General features: G+C 36.5%; 2 protein-coding genes across 5 annotated transcripts in view; one reads left to right on the top strand and one right to left on the bottom strand.

The window, feature by feature from the left end:
- LOC107655742 (WD repeat-containing protein 63-like) overlaps nucleotides 1-3,358 on the top strand; it is a gene marked incomplete at its 5' end in the record, with an annotated part of 15,758 nt that extends 12,400 nt beyond the window's left edge. Inside the window, 2 exons of the mRNA XM_016443314.1 lie at nucleotides 573-695; nucleotides 2,982-3,358. Of these exons, the coding sequence (XP_016298800.1) occupies nucleotides 573-695; nucleotides 2,982-3,122 (264 nt within the window). The remainder of the gene's footprint in view (nucleotides 1-572; nucleotides 696-2,981) is intronic.
- Nucleotides 3,359-8,236: 4,878 nt separating this feature from the next.
- LOC107655747 (rho GTPase-activating protein SYDE2-like) overlaps nucleotides 8,237-19,221 on the bottom strand; it is a 43,513-nt gene continuing 32,528 nt past the window's right edge. For all 4 annotated transcript variants that reach the window (XM_016443323.1, XM_016443322.1, XM_016443321.1 and 1 more), the window contains 3 exons: nucleotides 15,048-15,229; nucleotides 14,737-14,968; nucleotides 8,237-11,252 (listed from right to left, as the gene is read on the bottom strand). In XM_016443323.1, the coding sequence (XP_016298809.1) occupies nucleotides 10,603-11,252; nucleotides 14,737-14,968; nucleotides 15,048-15,229 (1,064 nt within the window). In that variant the 3' untranslated portion in view covers nucleotides 8,237-10,602. The remainder of the gene's footprint in view (nucleotides 11,253-14,736; nucleotides 14,969-15,047; nucleotides 15,230-19,221) is intronic.

Below are 19,221 nucleotides of genomic sequence, written 5' to 3' on the forward strand. Positions count from 1 at the left end.
AACAAATCCAGCATTAAGATGTTTTTAACTAAAATACGAGTCCATGAGCCATAATAACGCTTCCTCCAGTGAAAAAGTCCATCTCCTGTTGTCTCTCACATCAAAATCCAGCCACATATTTGTTTATAGACTCATTTTGATCTTGTTTTGGCTTGTAAACAGTACTTGATCTGTGCAGATTTCTCTCCTGATTCAGACCAGACCACTTTTTCACTGCAAGTAATTTTCACTGTGGATTATTGTGATGTTTTTATCAGCTGTTTGGACTCTCGTTCTGACGGCACCCATTCACATACATTGGAGAGCAAGTGACGCAATGCTACATTTCTCCAAATCTGATGAAGAAACAAACTCATCCACATCTTGGATGACCTGAGGATGAGTAAATTCTCAGCAAATTTTCATTTTTGGCAGAACGATTGCGTTAATGCTCAAAATGAAGTATCTTATAAGGCAGCTGCATAATTTTGTCAGAACAGCCTGTAATCGTGACTATGATGCCTAAAAAAAGCCGTCTAGGTAGGGCTTGGATCAAAGCACGCATGTATAACAGCGCAGTATGTTTCCTGCAGAGGCAGATTGTGAAGAAGTACTTTGAGAAGGAAGAGGAACGGCTGGAGTATTTCGAGAAACGCCAGATCAAACACGAGAAGGAAAAGAAAGAGATGGAAGCCGAACAACAGAGGAAGAAGACGGTGAGAGAGGAAACACTCGTTTAAAGGAACATTTACCAGGGTTATTATAGTTAACTAAAACCAAAACCATAAAAAAAAAACATTGAATTATTGGACTTAAAAAAAATGTTGACTGAAATAAAATAATACAAAAAAAATTTCAGCTAGCTGTATATAAAAACAATAGAAGTCTATGCAATGTCCCCATTTCGATAGCAGAGTAAATGTTTTTGTGTGTGTGTGTGTGAGTGTGAGTGTGTGTGTGTGTGTGTGTCTGATGGCAAACACAGATGAAACCCCCAGCTGTAGTTGAGCTGGAATGTGTGTTTGAGCGATTCCAGATCTGCTCAGACTTGCTGAATATATATTTACTAAATATGAAAGTATGCTTGCGTCTGTCTCTCTGAGGGTCAGAAACACACTCGTTTGTGTTTCACACCCCACTGACGCCCGCGGACACATGATGCTGGAGGCTTTGTGGAGGGATTTCAAGACAAACACTTAATGTTTCTGACGCTGCAGGCAAAACCAGTGTTTTTTCATGCACTAGTCAATTTTGCGATTTTGGGATATTTGGCTTTTCATGTTATTTCAGACTAGAGAAAAGAAAACGTTTAAAATGCACATTTGTGTTTATTGTATTGCACTAGATCCATTTGCGTCTGTAAATGTCAATCGGTTTTTACTCCACTTCAGTATCACTTACATAAACCAATTTTATTCCTCTCTATATTCTGAAGGATTTTACTGAGGGGTTTGTTCATGTATCATTCAGACTGATTTATATTCACATTTTATTCTTAAAAACATGGTGAAAAATGTATATTTTTCTGTCTATTGACAGTATTTTTTTATTTATAGCGTGATAAAAACCTTTAAAACCTTTAACTCTAGTATGTCAACAAAATTTAACCTGGCTTTATCCAATGTTCAGATTTATCTTCTGGAAGTTTATGCAAATAAGTGCATATTTAATAAGATAATGCATAATTTGCATATTTAAACATAATATTTCAGAAAAATTGTAATATAAATACAAAACTTGTAATACACTGTAAAAAGTAATGTTCTTTCTCAGTATTTTTGTCTTGTGTTCCAGTACAAATATCTAAACAGAAAATCAAGATGCATTTACTTGAGAAGCAAAATGACATAACATATTAAGCCTTTTTCTGAAAAAGTTTATCAAAATGAAGGGAGTTTATGCTTAAAACAAGAAAAATATTTTTTTTTATCAGATTATTTATCTGAACCTTATTGGCAGATATCTTGTTTTAAGCACTCAATATATTTAAATAAATAAAAAAAATGAAATAAATACTTATCAAAATAAAACAGAAAATATTTTATATTTTTTAAAATAAAATCAATCAAAATGAAATTAATAAAAATATATGAAATATTGTATTTGAAATAAATAAAAAATAAATAAACTAAAAACAATCAAAATAAAACAATATGAGATGTTGAATTTAAAACAAATTAAAAATACTTACAAAAATAACTTAAAACCAATTAAATAAATTTATTTCAAATAAATTAAAATATTATAAGATAAGATATTAAGCCTTTTTCTGAAAGAGTTTATCAAAATGAAGGGAATTTATGCTTAAAGGGGTCATATGATGCGATTTAAATTGTTCATTCTCTTTGGAGTGTTACAAGCTCTTGGTGCATAAAGAAGATCTGTAAAGTTGCAAAGACTAAAGTCTCAAATCCAAAGAAATATTCTTTATAAAAGTTCAGAGTCAGCCACACCTACCTAAAACTGCTCGTTCTAACACAGCCCGGGGTCGTCACATGTGGTTGCCGCTCATTCATCGGATCCGCCAGGCGCTCCGTTCTCGACCCCGCCGCCTCAGCTCACTCTATCCCTCCCTCAGCTCACTCTAGCCTCCAAAAGAGGACACGACTACAAATCAGTGGTTAAGTTGTATTTACAACACTGTTCCAGAACAGTTACCTTTAAAACAAGAAAAAAAAAATTTTTATCATATTTTTTTTATCTGAACCTTATTGGCAGATATCTTGTTTTAAGCACTCAACAAGACTTAATCTTGTGTCATTGTGTTTCTCAAATAAACATATCCTGATTTAAGAATGTTAAAAATGTGTTGTGGAAAACGAGACAAAAATACTGAGTAAGATTTTTACTTTTTTTTTGGTAGTGTGCACTTGATTTGACTGATTTTGGACTGCTCTTGGACTCAATAAGCCTGATGAAGCTTTGGTCCATATCAAAAACTGTAGTTGCAAATGCCTTTGAACTTTTGTGTTTGATTACTTGTGTGGTTTGTTGTTCATCAGGAGCCGGCGATGCCACTGAAACAGGAAGAGGAACTGGAGGCAGAAGCGCTGAAGGAATACGAACAGTTTCTGGATCTGGAGAAGGTCATTTTGAAGAACATGGGCCTCCTGACTGAAACAGAGGACAGATCAGACCTGTAACACAGTAACATCATCATTAAACTCTAGAACCAGCTTATCTGCTTTCATACGGACACATCCAGCCACTAATGTACAATATTGATCAAGTTCAGCCCGGCTCATATTGATTCAATAGATAGGCTACTAAACTTCCTTTTTAAGCAGCGTACGTGACAAGAATTCACACGCAAAGCAGGTTTGGTCGACATATAGAAGACTTTCAAGTCTACTTTATAAAATGCATTTCTATGGAGCATAGAAAGGTTTTTTTTTAGCAAACCCTAGAATAATTAATGAATGTGAATTTCATGTGTCCACTGAATTGATTGCTGTTTATTGTCTACCATTTAAAAACATAGTACTGATGAAACACGAGAAGAGCATATTTCTGTGTAAATCGACTATGTTCTTGCATAAATTATCCCATTGAATCAAATACAGTAATTTGATTTTACATAATTTATACAGAAATTTAATTCCGAAATTCCTTCAAATTCAGAATTGCAAGATATAAACTCACAATTGAGTAAAAAAAGGGTCAATTATGAGATATAAACTTAAAATAGCAAGACATAAATTCTTCAAATAAAGTTTCCCTTTCACAATTCTGAAAAAAAAATCATAATTGCAAGATACAACTATTTAGATTTAGATTTTTAGCAATTCTGAGAAAAAAAGTTGATAATTGTGAGATAAATTTCACAATTCTGACTATTTTTCTCAGAATTCTGAATTACTCTCTCACAGTTCTGACTTTTCTTTGAATTCTGAGTTCACAACTCACAATTCTGAGCTTATATCTTTATAATTCTGAAAATTGTGAGATGTAAACTCAGAATTGCAAGAAACGTACCCAAATTGTGAGATGAAAAGGTCATAAGCACCATAAGTGAGATATAAATTCACAATTCTGACATCTCACAATTTTGCATGTTTATCTCACAATTCTAAACTTTTTCTCGCAATTTTAAGTTTCTATCTTGTTACTCTGAGAAAAAAAAAAAGTCAATAACTTTGAGATATGAACTCAGAACTGCAACAAAAATATCTAAGTTGTAACAAAAAAGTTGCAATTACCTTTTTATTCTGTGGCAGAAAAAAGCTTCCATGTCTCAAAACGTAGTACAGTACAACTTTACTGTTGCATTATATTGCATGAAAATCACAGCTGATGTCATTTATATTTCATTCGCACACTGAAAATTAAGGTGAAATTGAGTGCATTGATTTATGGGATATATATATATTTTTTTTTTTTTTTCATATTCTGTACATATTGGCATTGTCTTCATATATTTAAGATGATTAGTGTGCAATAACCCTAATTCACAAACTCAAGTTAATCTTGCATTTTGTGTGTCTGTTGCATGAAGCCACACGTCTTCATGAACCAAACAATCACATCTTCTCTTCTGCCACTGTAACTCTCATTATCCAGCTGCATTACACGTCTATCTCAGCGTTGTCTTTCTTTAATCTGTTCCTGTTGGGCAAACAAAGGCAGTTTTGACTAAATCTGGCCGCGTTTCAGCAATGATAAAGCTTTTTTCTCCTTTAAGCTCCATCTGATAGACGTGTAATTTTACAGCCATTTATGAGCGTGAGCTGCAGAAGTCTGCAGATGTTTAGGTATAAATGCTAAACGTACAATGACAGCAACTGCACGATCACCTCTATGAAGCGCCGGCCAATCAAAGGTCATCTCTTCCAGGCAGCCAATCAGAAGGCTCTGCTTGACATCAAAGAGTCTTTGGGACGTGACTGGACCAATCACACGTCTGAACTGCAGCCAAACGCTGACAGATGCACTGGATGTTTATCACAGAGAGCAGGTGTCGCTGAAGAGGAGAAATCATTTACCCAGCATACCTGCAGGATGTAGAGAACGGAGGGACAACAGGCCAGTAATCTCACATGTGTCTCCTCATGGGTTTCAGAAAAGATCTTGACAATGTCTCAGTGATGGAAGCCTGTTTCCACCCACAGAGTAAAAAAAAAAAAGTCAATTCTTTTTTCTCAACAATTCTGAGTTTATATCTCCCAATCTGAGAAAAATGGCAAGATATAAAGTTGGAATTGTGATTCGCAATTCTGAGAAAAAAAAGTCAGAATTGTGATTGCGAAAACAAAAAGTCAGAATTGCAAGATTTTCTATTCCGTTGCGGAAACAAAAAGTCAGAGTTGTGTGAGATTTTCTATTCCGTTGCATAAACAAAAAGTCAGAATTGCGAGATTTTCTATTCCGTTTCAGAAAAGATCTTGACGATGTCCGAGATTTTCTATTCCGTTGCGGAAACAAAAAGTCAGAATTGCGAGATTTTCTATTCCGTTGCGGAAACAAAAAGTCAGAATTGCGAGATTTTCTATTCCGTTGCGGAAACAAAAAGTCAGAATTGTGTGAGATTTTCTATTCCGTTGCGGAAACAAAAGGTCAGAATTGTGAGATTTTCTATTCCATTGCGGAAACAAAATGTCAGAACTGTGAGATTTTCTATTCCGTTGCGGAAACAAAAAGTCAGAATTGCGAGATTTTCTATTCCGTTGCGGAAACAAAAACTCAGAATTGCGAGATTTTGTATTCCGTTGCGTAAACAAAAAGTCAGAATTGCGAGATTTTCTATTCCGTTGCGGAAACAAAAAGTCAGAATTGCGAGATTTTCTATTCCGTTGCGGAAACAAAAAGTCAGAATTGCGAGATTTTCTATTCCGTTGCGGAAACAAAAAGTCAGAATTGCGAGATTTTCTATTCCGTTGCGGAAACAAAAAGTCAGAATTGTGAGATTTTCTATTCCGTTGCGGAAAAAGTCAGAATTGTGTGAGATTTTATATTCCGTTGCGGAAACAAAAAATCAGAATTTTAAATTAAATTAAATTGATAAATCATCAAAAGTAAGAACTGCGAAACATGTCAAAATTGCAAGATAAACTTACAGTTCTGAGAAAAAAGTCAAAAATGTGAGTTAAAAAGTCCCAATTACATTTTTTATTCCGTGGCGGAAACAAAACTAAAAGTCAAAAAGTCGAATTGCAAGATGCAAACTTGTGAGAAAAAGTCAAAATTCTGAGTTTATATTTAGCATTTCTGCCTTTTTTTCTCAGAAATGCAAGAAAATTTTGAATTGTGATAAAGTTAGAATTGCAAGATATAAAATTACAATTCTGAAAAAGTCCGAATTGTGAGATGAAAAGTCACAATTAACTTTTTATTTTATTTTTTTTACATTGTGGAAACAAATAGTCAGGATCATGAGATGATCAGAATCAAAATTCTGGAAAAAAAGTCAGAATTGTGAGATGTAAAAATTTTGAGAAAAAATAATTAAAAAAATATAAACGCTCAGAATTTTGAGTTTATTTCTCGCAATTGTGAGAAGTCGCAAACACCTGTTTTACTTTTTAATCCTGTGACGGAAACAAAAAGTCTATACTTCTACAAGTATTCTCAGACTTTTGGTCTTTTTTTTTTTTATACATGAACTCACTTGATATATCAGACTGATGTTGATTCATCAGTGGTCACATGACATGACAGCTCACCAGCTCATGTTCCAGTGACAAATTACAGGAACGTTTGGAAACGAAACGTGAATCTGTGGTGGACAAGCGTGACTCATTGTAGCCGACGCTGACCTTCGATTCATATGACCATCTGCAGAAATAAGCAGCTAAATATATCCAGACATTTCAAGAAGAACAGTCGAGTCGTCAGGGCTGCATGAAACATAAACTTTAATGTGATCATATACTTCTCAATATCAGTACAAAGAATATCTGCTTTAGTCGTACGTTCATTTAAGCACAACCAAACTTTTACAAAAACCGCAGCAGAAACAAAGGAGAAAAACGGGGGAATGTTTATCAAAGCAGCTCACAAGTTTCCTTCTTGCTGACCGTAGACCAGTCGCTGTATGACAGGAATCTGATCTCAAATCAGACTTTAAGAAACCAGGTCAAACACTCCAAAGGTACGGTCACACTAGATTCACATCAATACACATTTAAAAACATGCATACTGAAATCTACAAACTGGAATAGTTAATATCCTAAATTTATTATTATTATTCATAATGCATTCAAATGAGAAGTCTGTATGGTATGCATGACATTGTATCCTGTTGCCTATATATATATATATATATATATATATATATAGCAAAAAAAAGTACAATAAAAAAGATAATACTTTTGCATACTTAAAATCTAGTGTGACCATCCCTACTGAGAAGAAACAAACCTCCAGACGATTGGTTTTAATTGGTTTATCTCCTTTAACCCAAATTATTTCATTGGTTTCTACTTTCTATTTGCTGTGTAACAAGTCCTTTATTTAGATATTTTAAAATGAGATTTTCTACCAAAGACTGTAGCATTGTCAGGCGAGAAGCACAATCAGAAAACAAACCGCTCGTGTAAAGATTCAGTCTTTCTTTCACAAGACCTGCAAATTTACAACCGAGCCATAAACGTGAGCAGCTGCCAAATGGAGGAAAAACAGAATTTCACTGTAATTAAAATAATCTCTATCTACACGCATAAATACATCCCGCTGTAGGAGACACTGAGAAACACTTAATTTTTGACCGTAAAGCTTTTGACCATGCAATGCTCAAATTTCCTGCACTTTCGTGACCACAAAATACCCAGAATCCCTCGCAGTTCTGACTGTGGGTTATATCATTACATAGATCCAACAAAATATATATATTTATTTAAGGCTGATCTACAGGCTAAATATTACAAGGTAGCTGATGAACATTTAAATATGCACAAACTGAAGTGTACATAATCGAAAATACATTTTCCGACTATATTCATGCAAACATACATGTGTCTGTCAAATACTGATGAGTTTGCATCCCTGGACTGCTGAGTGTTGTCATGGTGTCATCATGTTACCATGATTACCATTTAGATTTAAAAAAAAATGTTTTAAGTGAAATTATATCCATTCAGTATGTTTTTAGGGAGCGCCCATCAACAGCAAAATAAACATTACTTTTTAAAATTTATTCTCAAAAACTTACATTAAAGTTCTAACTATTTTTAAATATTTATTTTACTACTTACTACAATCGTATTCATGTTCAGCTGTCCATAGCTTGTTTAGGGGGACGTTTGAAGTATTTTTACAAGAAAAAAAAACTCAAACAGACGCTGTTTTAATCTCATACGACCACAACCTCAACTAGACCAGCAGCGTTTAGTCGCTCCCTGAATGGAAAGGGTGTTGGGTGTCCGATACTGCTCTTGGAGAGCCACCTTCATGCAAAGTTTATCTTCAACACATTTGCCTGAATGTTAAAAGATAGTAGTTGACTATGATTAGAGCTGGAGCTGAAGGTGGCCTTCCAGGAACAGGACTGGGACATCCCTTGTTTAGGGTGTAAGGGTTAAGATAAGGTTAGGGTTAGGATACAACATTCAAAGTTTAGGGAGCAGGGAACAAGGACCTCAAACTATTGGCTAACACCACTTCACTAGGTAATTTGCATTCGAGACCCCTGATGTAGGGTTCAGGGTTGCAGGGTTGGGGTTAGGGTACTTAATCCCGCTCCTGGTGATCTACCTTCCCTCCTCTTTAACTGAAGCTCAAGACCTTAATTAGTTGGTGTGGAGTGTGTTTGGAGGTAACAGGAAGCTGGATCTCCAGGAGAAGGAACGAACCCCCTGGTAAGGGTGTAAGGTTTAGGATAGGGTTAGGCTATAACATTCAGAGTTTAGGGAGAAGGGTGCAGGGATCTCAAACTACCAGATAATGATGTAAATTTTAGGGTTGGGGTGTTCAATTCTGCTTCTGGTGATCCACCCTCCTCTTTAAGTGAACCCCAATACCTTGATTAGCTGGTTCAAGTGTGTTTGGAGGCTACAGGAAGCCAGATTTCTAGGAGCAGGAACAAACCGCCGGTAAGGGTTAAGGTTTAGGATTGAGTTACGCTATAAGATTCAAAGTTTAGGGAGTAGGGTGCAAGGATCTCAAACTACTGGCTAACATCACCTGACTAGGTCATTTGCGTTCGAAACTGCTGATGTAGGGTTTAGGGTCATAGGGTACTTAATCCTACTCCTGGTGATTTACCTTCCTCCTCGTTAAGTGAAGCTCAAGACTTTAATTAGCTGGTTCAAGTGTGATTGGAGGGAACTGAAGACTACAGTAAGCTGGATCTCCAGGAGCAGGAACAAACACCCCTGGTTAGGGTGTGAGGTTTAGGATAGGGTTAAGATATAGGGAGAAGGGTGCAGGGATCTCAAACTACCGGATTATGATGTAGATTTTAGGGTTGTTTGTTTGGGGTGCTCAGTTCCACTCTTGGTGATCCACCCTCCTCTTTAAGTGAATTCCAAGACCTTAATTAGCTAGTTTAAGTGTGTTTGGACATTACAGGAAGCTGGATCAGCAGGAGCAGGAATGAATCCCTGGTAAGGGTGTAAAGTTTAGGTTAGGTTTAGGCTATAACATTCAGAGTTTAGGGAGCACTTTGCAAGAATTTTAAACTACCGGCTAACATCACCTCACTAGTTAATTTGTTTAGCTGGTTCAAGTGCGTTTAAAGGGTTGGAACTGAAGACTACAGGAAGCTGGATCTCCAGGAGCAGGAACAAACACCCCTGGTTAGGCTGTAAGGTTTAGGACAGGGTTAAGATATAATGTTCAAAGTTTAGGGAGTAGGGTGCAGGGATCCTAAACTACCAACTAAGACCACCTCACTAGGTAATTTGCATTCAAGACCCCTAATGTAGTGTTCAGGGTCAGGTGCTCAATTCCATTCTTTGTGATCTACCTCCTCTTTAAGTGAACCTAAAGACCTTGATTAGTTGGATTAAGTATGTTTAATTAGAGCTAGAGATGAAGCTGGCTTTCCAGGAGCAGGACTGGACACCCCTTATTTAGGGTGTAAGTGTCAGGATAGGATTAAGGTTAGGATATAACATTCAGAGTTTAGAGAGTAGGGTGCAGGGATCTCAAACAACCATCTAACACCATCTCCACAATAGGTAATTTGCGTTTGAGATCCCTGATGTAGGGTTTGGGGTCTTAGGGTTGGGGTTAGGGTTAGGGCAGGGAATTCAATATCTCCATGAGAAGGACTGAGTACCCCTGGGTTAGGGATGTATCTGTAGTACCTAGTTCTCCCACCATAAGGCTTCACACCTGTACCTGAACTGACCGTGCATTTAACAGTAGGCCCCATAAGTGCATTGGTTTTCATCGTAATGTTTTGTACCTCCGTAGAAAGTAAAAAGCTCTTGCTGTCGTAAGCACCACCTTAACACAATGAAGGCACCTGGTGCACCCCTCAGGGTCCAATGAGTTCTTCTCATAAGAAGAAAAACAATGACGAGATCAACAACATGGAGACCAGGAGACAAACAAAAACACAAATCAGAAGTGAGGAATGTCTTCTTGTACATGCATCCCAAGTGTGCATGGGAGCAAGAACGTTCCATGGCGCTGATGTCTTTAGGGAATCACCACCATATTTCGTCTGTCCTTGTAAAGAGTCAGTACCCTATGTTGAGCTTATTCTTGTTGAGCTCCTTCTCCAGATTGCCGATTAGAGTGTCGATGCTCTCCTGCAGGTCCCGCAGGTTGACCCTGTTGCTTAGGACTGGGCTGATCTCCTGGATCTTCATGTAGGCCTGGTAGGTGTGCTCTTTGGGTCGGTGCTCTGGGAGGATCTGATCGTAGGGGCTTGTGGGAAGAGGTTCCTCCACTTGTAGCTTGTCCAAAACTACTGTATTCTCTTCCTCACTCACTTCCTCTTCCTCCTCTATCTGCATTTCCTCAACCCTCTCCACTGCCTGGTCCAACTCAGACAATTCTTGTTCGGAGACTACATCTCCAGTACCCTTCGATAAGTCCTCCTGTTCTGCGTTCGGAGGTTCTTCGCTGGGAACGTCGTCATAGTCTGCCTCCTCCGGGCAGCACGGTTGGAGGTACGTTTCCCGGCATCTGCTCCAGTCCCCGGCATAGCGGTTACTGGGACTGTCCAGACGGCCAGCTCTGGGCCGCAAAACGCCTGCCATGTCCGCCTCGGTTAGATTTAGCACCTGTGGACGCTCTTTCCTCCTCCTTACGGCAGCCGTCACTGCTGGAAGCGACTCCACCGAGGCAGGAACCGGAGATGAAGATTTACCCTGAGCATCCACAACTGCGAAAAAAGACAACAAACGATGGGTTTAATCATTTGATTATAAATTAACAACACATTTCAGATAATGAGAGTATATATAGAATAACCAATGTTGAGGAAAGTACTTTGAAACTGGCCAAGATAAAAGCAACTCAAATTTGAAAATGGTAAGCTACTAACAAAAAGCATCTTACTACAGTGAAGCAAGTACAGGAGGTAATATTTTTGTATACATATGATATAAAATATTTTATAATTTTAGTTACTCCCCAAAACTGGCAATACTATATGTGGTTTTATTATGAAAAACTCAAAGCATGCAGAACGAATGAGATACATGCCTCAAAACTCCAAACAAACTCAAAGATCCTAACTACTGACACCAACCCAAATTGGCTAAACCTCAAATACTTTGTTGAACTTGGCCAAACTTGGCCCTACAAACCCTCCAAACTTGCCACAAAAGTCATAAACCTGGTAGATCTGGTGAAGGACAGGAAAGCAGCAGAACGGTGGCAAGCTATCAGTATTTTTAGCTTCTATTTGAACAAATCTGCGTGCTAGCAAGATATTGAGGTAGTGTCATGAAGGGCTAGCGGAGGACACACAAAGCACACCCATTTAATCTAGTTTACCTGTCACGATCTGCCCTCTAAACCCTCTGAGGATTTTAGCAGTGGCCTACATGTGACGGGACAAGCAAAATAAACAAACAAGCACAAATAAATATACAAAATACAACTAAGTACTATAGAATTAGATTTGTAACTCTTAGACTTAACGCATTATGTTATTTTTACAATAAGAGTACTTAAAGAATGTTAAAGCAGGCTTAAGGCTAGAATTTCTATGTACACATAACCAGTAAAGCTGGTTTTAACTTAGTTAACTTAGCTTAGTTAATCACCTGACATTATTTGCAGTAGTTAATCAATGCTAAGTTCTGTTTAAAATAGAAAGGCCTGCTTTAGAAACAGCGTTTTTGATCATTAAACTAATTTAAATAAATAAATTGAATTTTTTTAAATAAAAAAAAAAGTAAAACTTCACCTTAAATGTAAGATATAATTTAAGATATATTTAAGATTTCATTTAAGATATATTCTCTGACATATTCTCTTAAATTAAAAATTTAGACTTGATGTTCAGAGGTTTTTTACTGAAAACCAAAACATATATATTAACAAAAAAATAAAAATTACATTTAATTAAATAAATGGAACTGTAATTTAAACAAATTAAAATATTAAAATGAGTAAACCTTAAATTTAAGATAAATTTAAGTTATATTCTATTGAATATTTTCTTAAAGTTTAGACTTGATGTACAGATATTTTACTGGAAAACGACACAAAAACTATTTTTTTCCCCCAGAATTTTTCTTATTATCATGGTACATTGCCTAAAAAACATGGTATTGATGGTTTGAGTTAATGCAACTCTGACAAAAAAATACCCTGCAGAAATCTTTATATGTGCACATAATTCAAGAAAACAACAAACACACAGACACTAAAGAATATGCATCAATATATCATGTGCCCATGTTGAGACACACACAGCTTGACACACAAGCAGACAAAAAGACAGCCGTCCCAGAGCAGGACGAGGGCAGCTGGCCTCATGGGAGTTTCTCCACGCCTGACGGAGGCTCTTTTGCAGCGAGAGGCCCCTCTAAACGGGCCGATTGTTCTGAGGGTGAGGCGGGCGGGTCGGCCGGAGTTGAAGGTTAAGACAGGAATGCTCGTAATTACAGACTGAGGTTTACTGTACTGTTCCTGCGTGCTGGAGGAAGTCAGCGGGGCAGAAATCTGTCTGAAACCACGGCCTGTGGCGAGACGCGTCAGGATGGGCAGCAAGAGTGAGAGATTAAAGCCCAACACAAGCTTTATGAGACGACCCCGAGACTTAAAGGAACAGCTCACCTAAATATGACACACTTGTGTTGTTTTAAAGCCGTATGACTTTCTTTCTTTTGTGTGTTTTGGAGAAATGTACCATACAGGGTCCAAACTCTTGCAAAAACTACCTGCAAATACCTGTGTATTATTTCATTTAAAAACAGGCAGATACTACTAGCACTACTGAGGACTAAATGATGATTAAAGGAATGTAATAGCAATTATCCACACTGTTTTCAATGATAATGGTAATAATAATAATAATAATAATACTTATGATAAATAATTGTACTTTATTAAATTATCCAAATTAAACAAATGAATAAATCATATATTATTACAGCAATAATACTATTTTACTGTAAAAAATATTATAGTATTAAATTATATAGTACTAAAACTACAATAATAATAACAATACTAATACCACTACTTAGGACTGAATGGTAATGAAAGGAATGTAATAGCAATATTTATGTTATCCACACTGTTTTTAATACTAATAATAATAATAATTATTATTATTATAAATAATTGTATTTTATTAAATTATCTAAATTAAACAAATTTATAAAGAATATATTACACTGAACAAAATTATAAACGCAACACTTTTGTTTTTGCCCCCATTTTTCTTGAGCTGAACTCAAAGATCTAAAACTTTTTCCATGTACACAAAAGGCCTATTTCTCTCAAATATTGTTCTCAAATCTGTCTAAATCTGTGTTAGTGAGCACTTCTCCTTTGCCGAGATAATCCATCCACCTCACAGGTGTGGCATATCAAGATGCTGATTAGACAGCATCATTATTGCACAGGTGACTCTAAAATGTGCAGTTTTATCACACAGCACAATGCCACAGATGTCGCAAGTTTTGAGGGAGCATGCAATTGGCATGCTGACTGCAGGAATGTCCACCAGAGCTGTTGCCCGTGAATTGAATGTTCATTTCTCTACCATAAGCCGTCTCCAAAGGCGTTTCAGAGAATTTGGCAGTACATCCAACCGGCCTCACAACCGCAGACCACGTGTAACCACACCAGCCCAGGACCTCCACATCCAGCATCTTCACCTCCAAGATCGTCTGAGACCAGCCACCCGGACAGCTGCTGCAACAATCGGTTTGCATAACCAAAGAATTTCTGCACAAACTGTCAGAAATCGTCTCAGGGAAGCTCATCTGCATGCTCGTCGTCCTCATCGGGGTCTCGACCTGACTGCAGTTCGTCGTCGTAACCGACTTGAGTGGGCAAATGCTCACATTCCTATGGAAATGAATGGTAACCATCAGCTGGTTACACAAAGAAATTCATAAGATTCTGAAAAACTTAAGGATGAGTCAATGACTATTTGTTTTTCTTTGTGTGTGTGTGTGATATATATATATATATATATATATATATATATATATAAACTTGCTACATGTAGGCTAACTGAGACTTGTCATAGCACTTGCATATCATTGCTCTTCTGTTGGATCTGATTGCTTCTATTGTCCTCATTTGTAAGTCGCTTTGGATAAAAGCGTCTGCTAAATGGCTAAATAAATAATAAATCCATAGGAGGGTGATGAACTCTAGTGAAATGGTGCATGTCTCACCTGGCCAGAGCTGGAGCAGGTAATGAAGGACCTCGATGTGTTTCTTGAAGTGCAGAGCGCTGGCAAGCTCCTCGGAGTCGATGAAGACCCGGTTCCCGTGGCAGGACGCCTCCTGTCTCTGGCTGAGCAGAACCGGCCCGAAACACACCGCCAGGTTCTGACAGGTCATTTTATTCACCTCATGATGGGACGCCACGCGCTTCAGGTGATCCAGAAGCTTCTGCAGGGTCGCCTGAGCATAAACACACGCGTGTGAGAGATCAGAAACAGGACAACGGACGAGACGGTTCCCCTCCAGAACCTTCCCGTACCTTCTCAACCTCCGGCAGGATCTCCAGCAAACTGACGGCGTGATCCGAGTCGGCCGGGTCGTTCTCGCAGCCGCCGCTTCCCATCTGCAACGGCCTCTTGGCCATCGAGTCCAGAACACACTCGTATAGTGGCTTGGTGATGAGAGGATGAGGAAGCTCACGGAGGTAGTCCTTCATCACGCCTGCAGAGAGACAAGCACACTGCCACTGTGATCATGCACTCTAAAAAACGCTGAGTTAAATACAACCCAGCGCTGGGTAAAATATGGACAAACTCAGCGATTGGGTTGTTTTCAACCAAAAGTTGGGTTAAATGTTTAACCCAACCGCTGGGTCAAAACAACCCAATTGCTGGGTTTGTCCATATTTTACCCAGCGCTGAGTTGCATTTAACCCAGCATTTTTTAGAGTGTGTACTGTGTTATAGATGTTTCTTATTTGTCTTTTATGTTTGTTGTTGGTTTTCTAACTTTGTAAAGCGACAGATGTTATAACAAGAAGAATTCTTTATAAATAAATGATCAAAAAAAAAAAAAATGTATTCAAATGAAGAAATGCAAAATGTATTAAAATAAGTAAATATAAAATAACACAAAATGAAAAGTACATTAAAAATAAATACTAAAAAAAGAATGGATTTAAATAAATACAAATTAGACTAAAATACATAAAAATAGATTAAAATAAGTAAATAAATAATATAAATAAATGCAATTTAATAATACATTTAAATAAAAAAATATAATAAAAGAAATAATAAAAATGCAAACAGGAATTAAAACAGTAGAAATTAGTAAATAAATCAGTAAATATGTACTATATATATATTTAAATAAACAATTATTAAAATAAGTAAACAAATGAATTTAAAATACTAAATTAATGCAGAATATAAATTAACAAAAATAGATTTAAACATAAATAAATGCACGTTAATATATAAAAATGTAAAAAAAATAAATAAATGAAAATAAGACTAAAAATATGAATAAATAAATAATAGATTTAAATAAAAAGATTAAAATAAGCCAAATAAATTAGTAAATAAAACACAAAAAATTAAACACTTCATAAAATAAATACATGTAAAATATTATAAATATTAAAATAAGTTAACAATAATATAAATACGTAAATAAATAAACAATGCATCTAAAAACAAGGTATTATTTATTGTTACTATACTAGTACTATAATAATGCACAGAAAAAATAAATCTATAACTCTAAATAAACTAAATATTTTGACGTTTATAATATTAAGGTTTCACAGTATAAATTAGGTCTTTACACAAGAAACTATATAGATGCCTTTTAAATTTTAAGTAGGGGTTCTGTAGCATCTAAAAGAGTGAACATCACTGTTAATAGAGAGATGAACTTTAATTTATCTGCTGCTGGGAAGATGTATTATGAGGTAGTGACAGTCTGCTATTGGTCAGTCAAGCAGATAGTCCCGCCCCCAAATTCACACCATTGGTCGAGCCAGTTGTTGATATATCAGGCCGCTCAATAAAACAGATCAATGTTTTGTGATTTATTCTTCCGGAAGTCTATTAAACGTACTTCTCCATTAACAGAAATGTAATTAGTCACTTTAAATCGGACAACAATCCTGTAGGAAATATCATCTGGAGCCGGTTTCTCCAGGGCTCTGATAGGCTGGATTCATTCCCGCTCTACAGGCCTGGGATCAGAGGAAGCGCTATTGTTGTGTTTTTGTGGAAGTGTTGGAATTTGGCCCGGAATGTTGAGGTTGGGAACAACGAGAGAGCGAACGGATCCAGACGCAGAACTCACACCTGAGCAACTAGAGACTGAGCAGATGACATTAAAACACAGCCAGAGAAAAAGAAGTAGCACTGTTATTCATCAAGGACGCTTTAAATTGATCAAAAGTGACAGTAAAGGCATTTATAATGCTAATAAAGATTTCTATTTGAAATGAATGCTGTTCCTTTGAACTTTCTATTCATCTGTGAATCCTGAAAAATAAAATGTATCTCAGTTTCCACAAAAATATTGTGCAGCACGACTGTTTTCAACATTGATAATAATCAGAAATGTTTCTTGAGCAGCAAATCAGCATATTAGAATGATTTCTGAAGATCATGTGACACTGAAGACTGGAGTAATGATACTGAAAATACAGAAAACAGCTAGTTTAGATCATAAAAATATTTCACAATTTTTACAGTATTATTTGATCAAATAAATGCAGCCTTGGTGAGCAGAAGAGACTCTTTCAAAAATATTAAAACATCTTACAAAATACATATAGGTATTATCATGGCCAAAATCCAAAAGTTACTGACAGAGTTTTTCACAGGCCAATTAACAGACTGTAAATAGAAGCGCTAATTCAGTCAGACGTGACCTCTGACCTAGGAAGTGTATGTGACAGCAGAATGTCACGGGCAACTAAAGAAAACAGACAAGAATACACACACACACACACACACACACACACACAGCCTATCTATTTTTTCTGCATTCAAACGTGTGTGTGATTATGTTGTTCTTTCTACACTGTTTGTGTGTGTGTGTGTGTGTGTGTGTGTGTGTGTCCGTTTTGTGGTGTTGAGGGTTCATTTAATCTCACAGCTGTGAGTCAAACACCATCTGTGTGAGTTCACACACAAAGACACACACTTGTTAATGACTTTGCATGTCTTTTCAGGGTTAGACACACACACACACACACACACTCACACACACACACAAACACACACACACACTCACACTCACACAAAGTGGATGGGGGAAAGGAACAGCATATCAATGACAGGACTGATGGACTGACTTCAGTCCTCCAGAATATATATATATATATATGTGTGTGTCTCTATTCTGGAGGACAGAAGTCAGTATATACAGAAAATATATATATTTGTTTTCTATATATATATATATATGTGTGTGTGTGTGTGTGTGCGCGTAGAGATAGATAGATAGATAGATAGATAGAAAATAGATAAATTATTCCTTTATATTAAATATAAAAAAAGATATATACAAATATAGTGGTAGATGAAGAATAGTTAATTAGAACACTGGTCATTTATATATTGTTTTACAGATACAGCAGCAAAAACAGAAGCTGATTGGTTGGCTGGTGGCCAGGTGCATGATGGGACTTTGAGCCACATGTTGGTTTAAAAGGCAAATAAACACCACCTGCTCATACAACATTACACAGCAGGCATCAACCTCTCTCTCACACACACACACACACACACACACACACACACACACACACACACATCACACTGTGAAATACGACACAGAAGCTTCAGTGTGTTTAACACACAACTGAGATTAAATACATACAGCTGCACTTCATCAAACTCAACTGCACAATATTTTATCTCACCGAGGCTGCATTTACTTGATCAAATATACAGTAAAAATATGAAATATTATAATTTAAAACAGCTGTTTTCTGTGTGAATATCTGTTAAACTGTAATGTATTTCTGTGATGCGCAGCTGTATTTTCAGCATCATTACTCCAGTCTTCAGTGTCACATGATCTTCAGAAATCATTCTAATATGCTGATTTGCTGCTCAAGAAACATTTCTGATTATTATCAATGTTGAAAACAGTTGTGCTGCACAATATTTTTGTGGAAACCGTGATGCATTTTATTTTTCAGGATTCACAGATGAATAGAAAGTTCAAAAGAACAGCGTTTATTTGAAATAGAAATCTTTTGTAACATTATAAATGTCTGTACTGTCACTTTTTATCATTTTTTATGCGTCCTTGATGAATAAAAGTATCAATTTCTTTAAAAACAAACAAACAAAAACTTATTAACCCAAAACTTATGAATGGTCATGTATAATATATCGCACAGCTTTAGTACACATTACAACATTGACCTCAGTTTCCCGTCAAATCTTACACATGTACATTGGACTTGGTTCCTTCTGTGTGTGTGTGTGTGTGTGTGTGTGTGTGTGTGTGTGTGTGTGTGTTTTGTGACACTCATAGAGCTGAACACAAAGAAGCTGCTGGCCTTGTTACTGTCTGTGTTTTGCAAGCTTTCTGCTGACCTCTGGTTAATCTCATTCACAAAGGCCGTATGACACAGTCAAGACTCACAAACACACACACACACACACACACACACACACACACAGGTTCATTCACATTTCTTAATACTCTCAAAC

The sequence above is a fragment of the Sinocyclocheilus anshuiensis genome, unplaced genomic scaffold (genome assembly GCF_001515605.1).
Source record: "Sinocyclocheilus anshuiensis isolate Anshui unplaced genomic scaffold, SAMN03320099.WGS_v1.1 scaffold1297, whole genome shotgun sequence".
Classification (NCBI taxonomy): Eukaryota; Metazoa; Chordata; class Actinopteri; order Cypriniformes; family Cyprinidae; genus Sinocyclocheilus; species Sinocyclocheilus anshuiensis.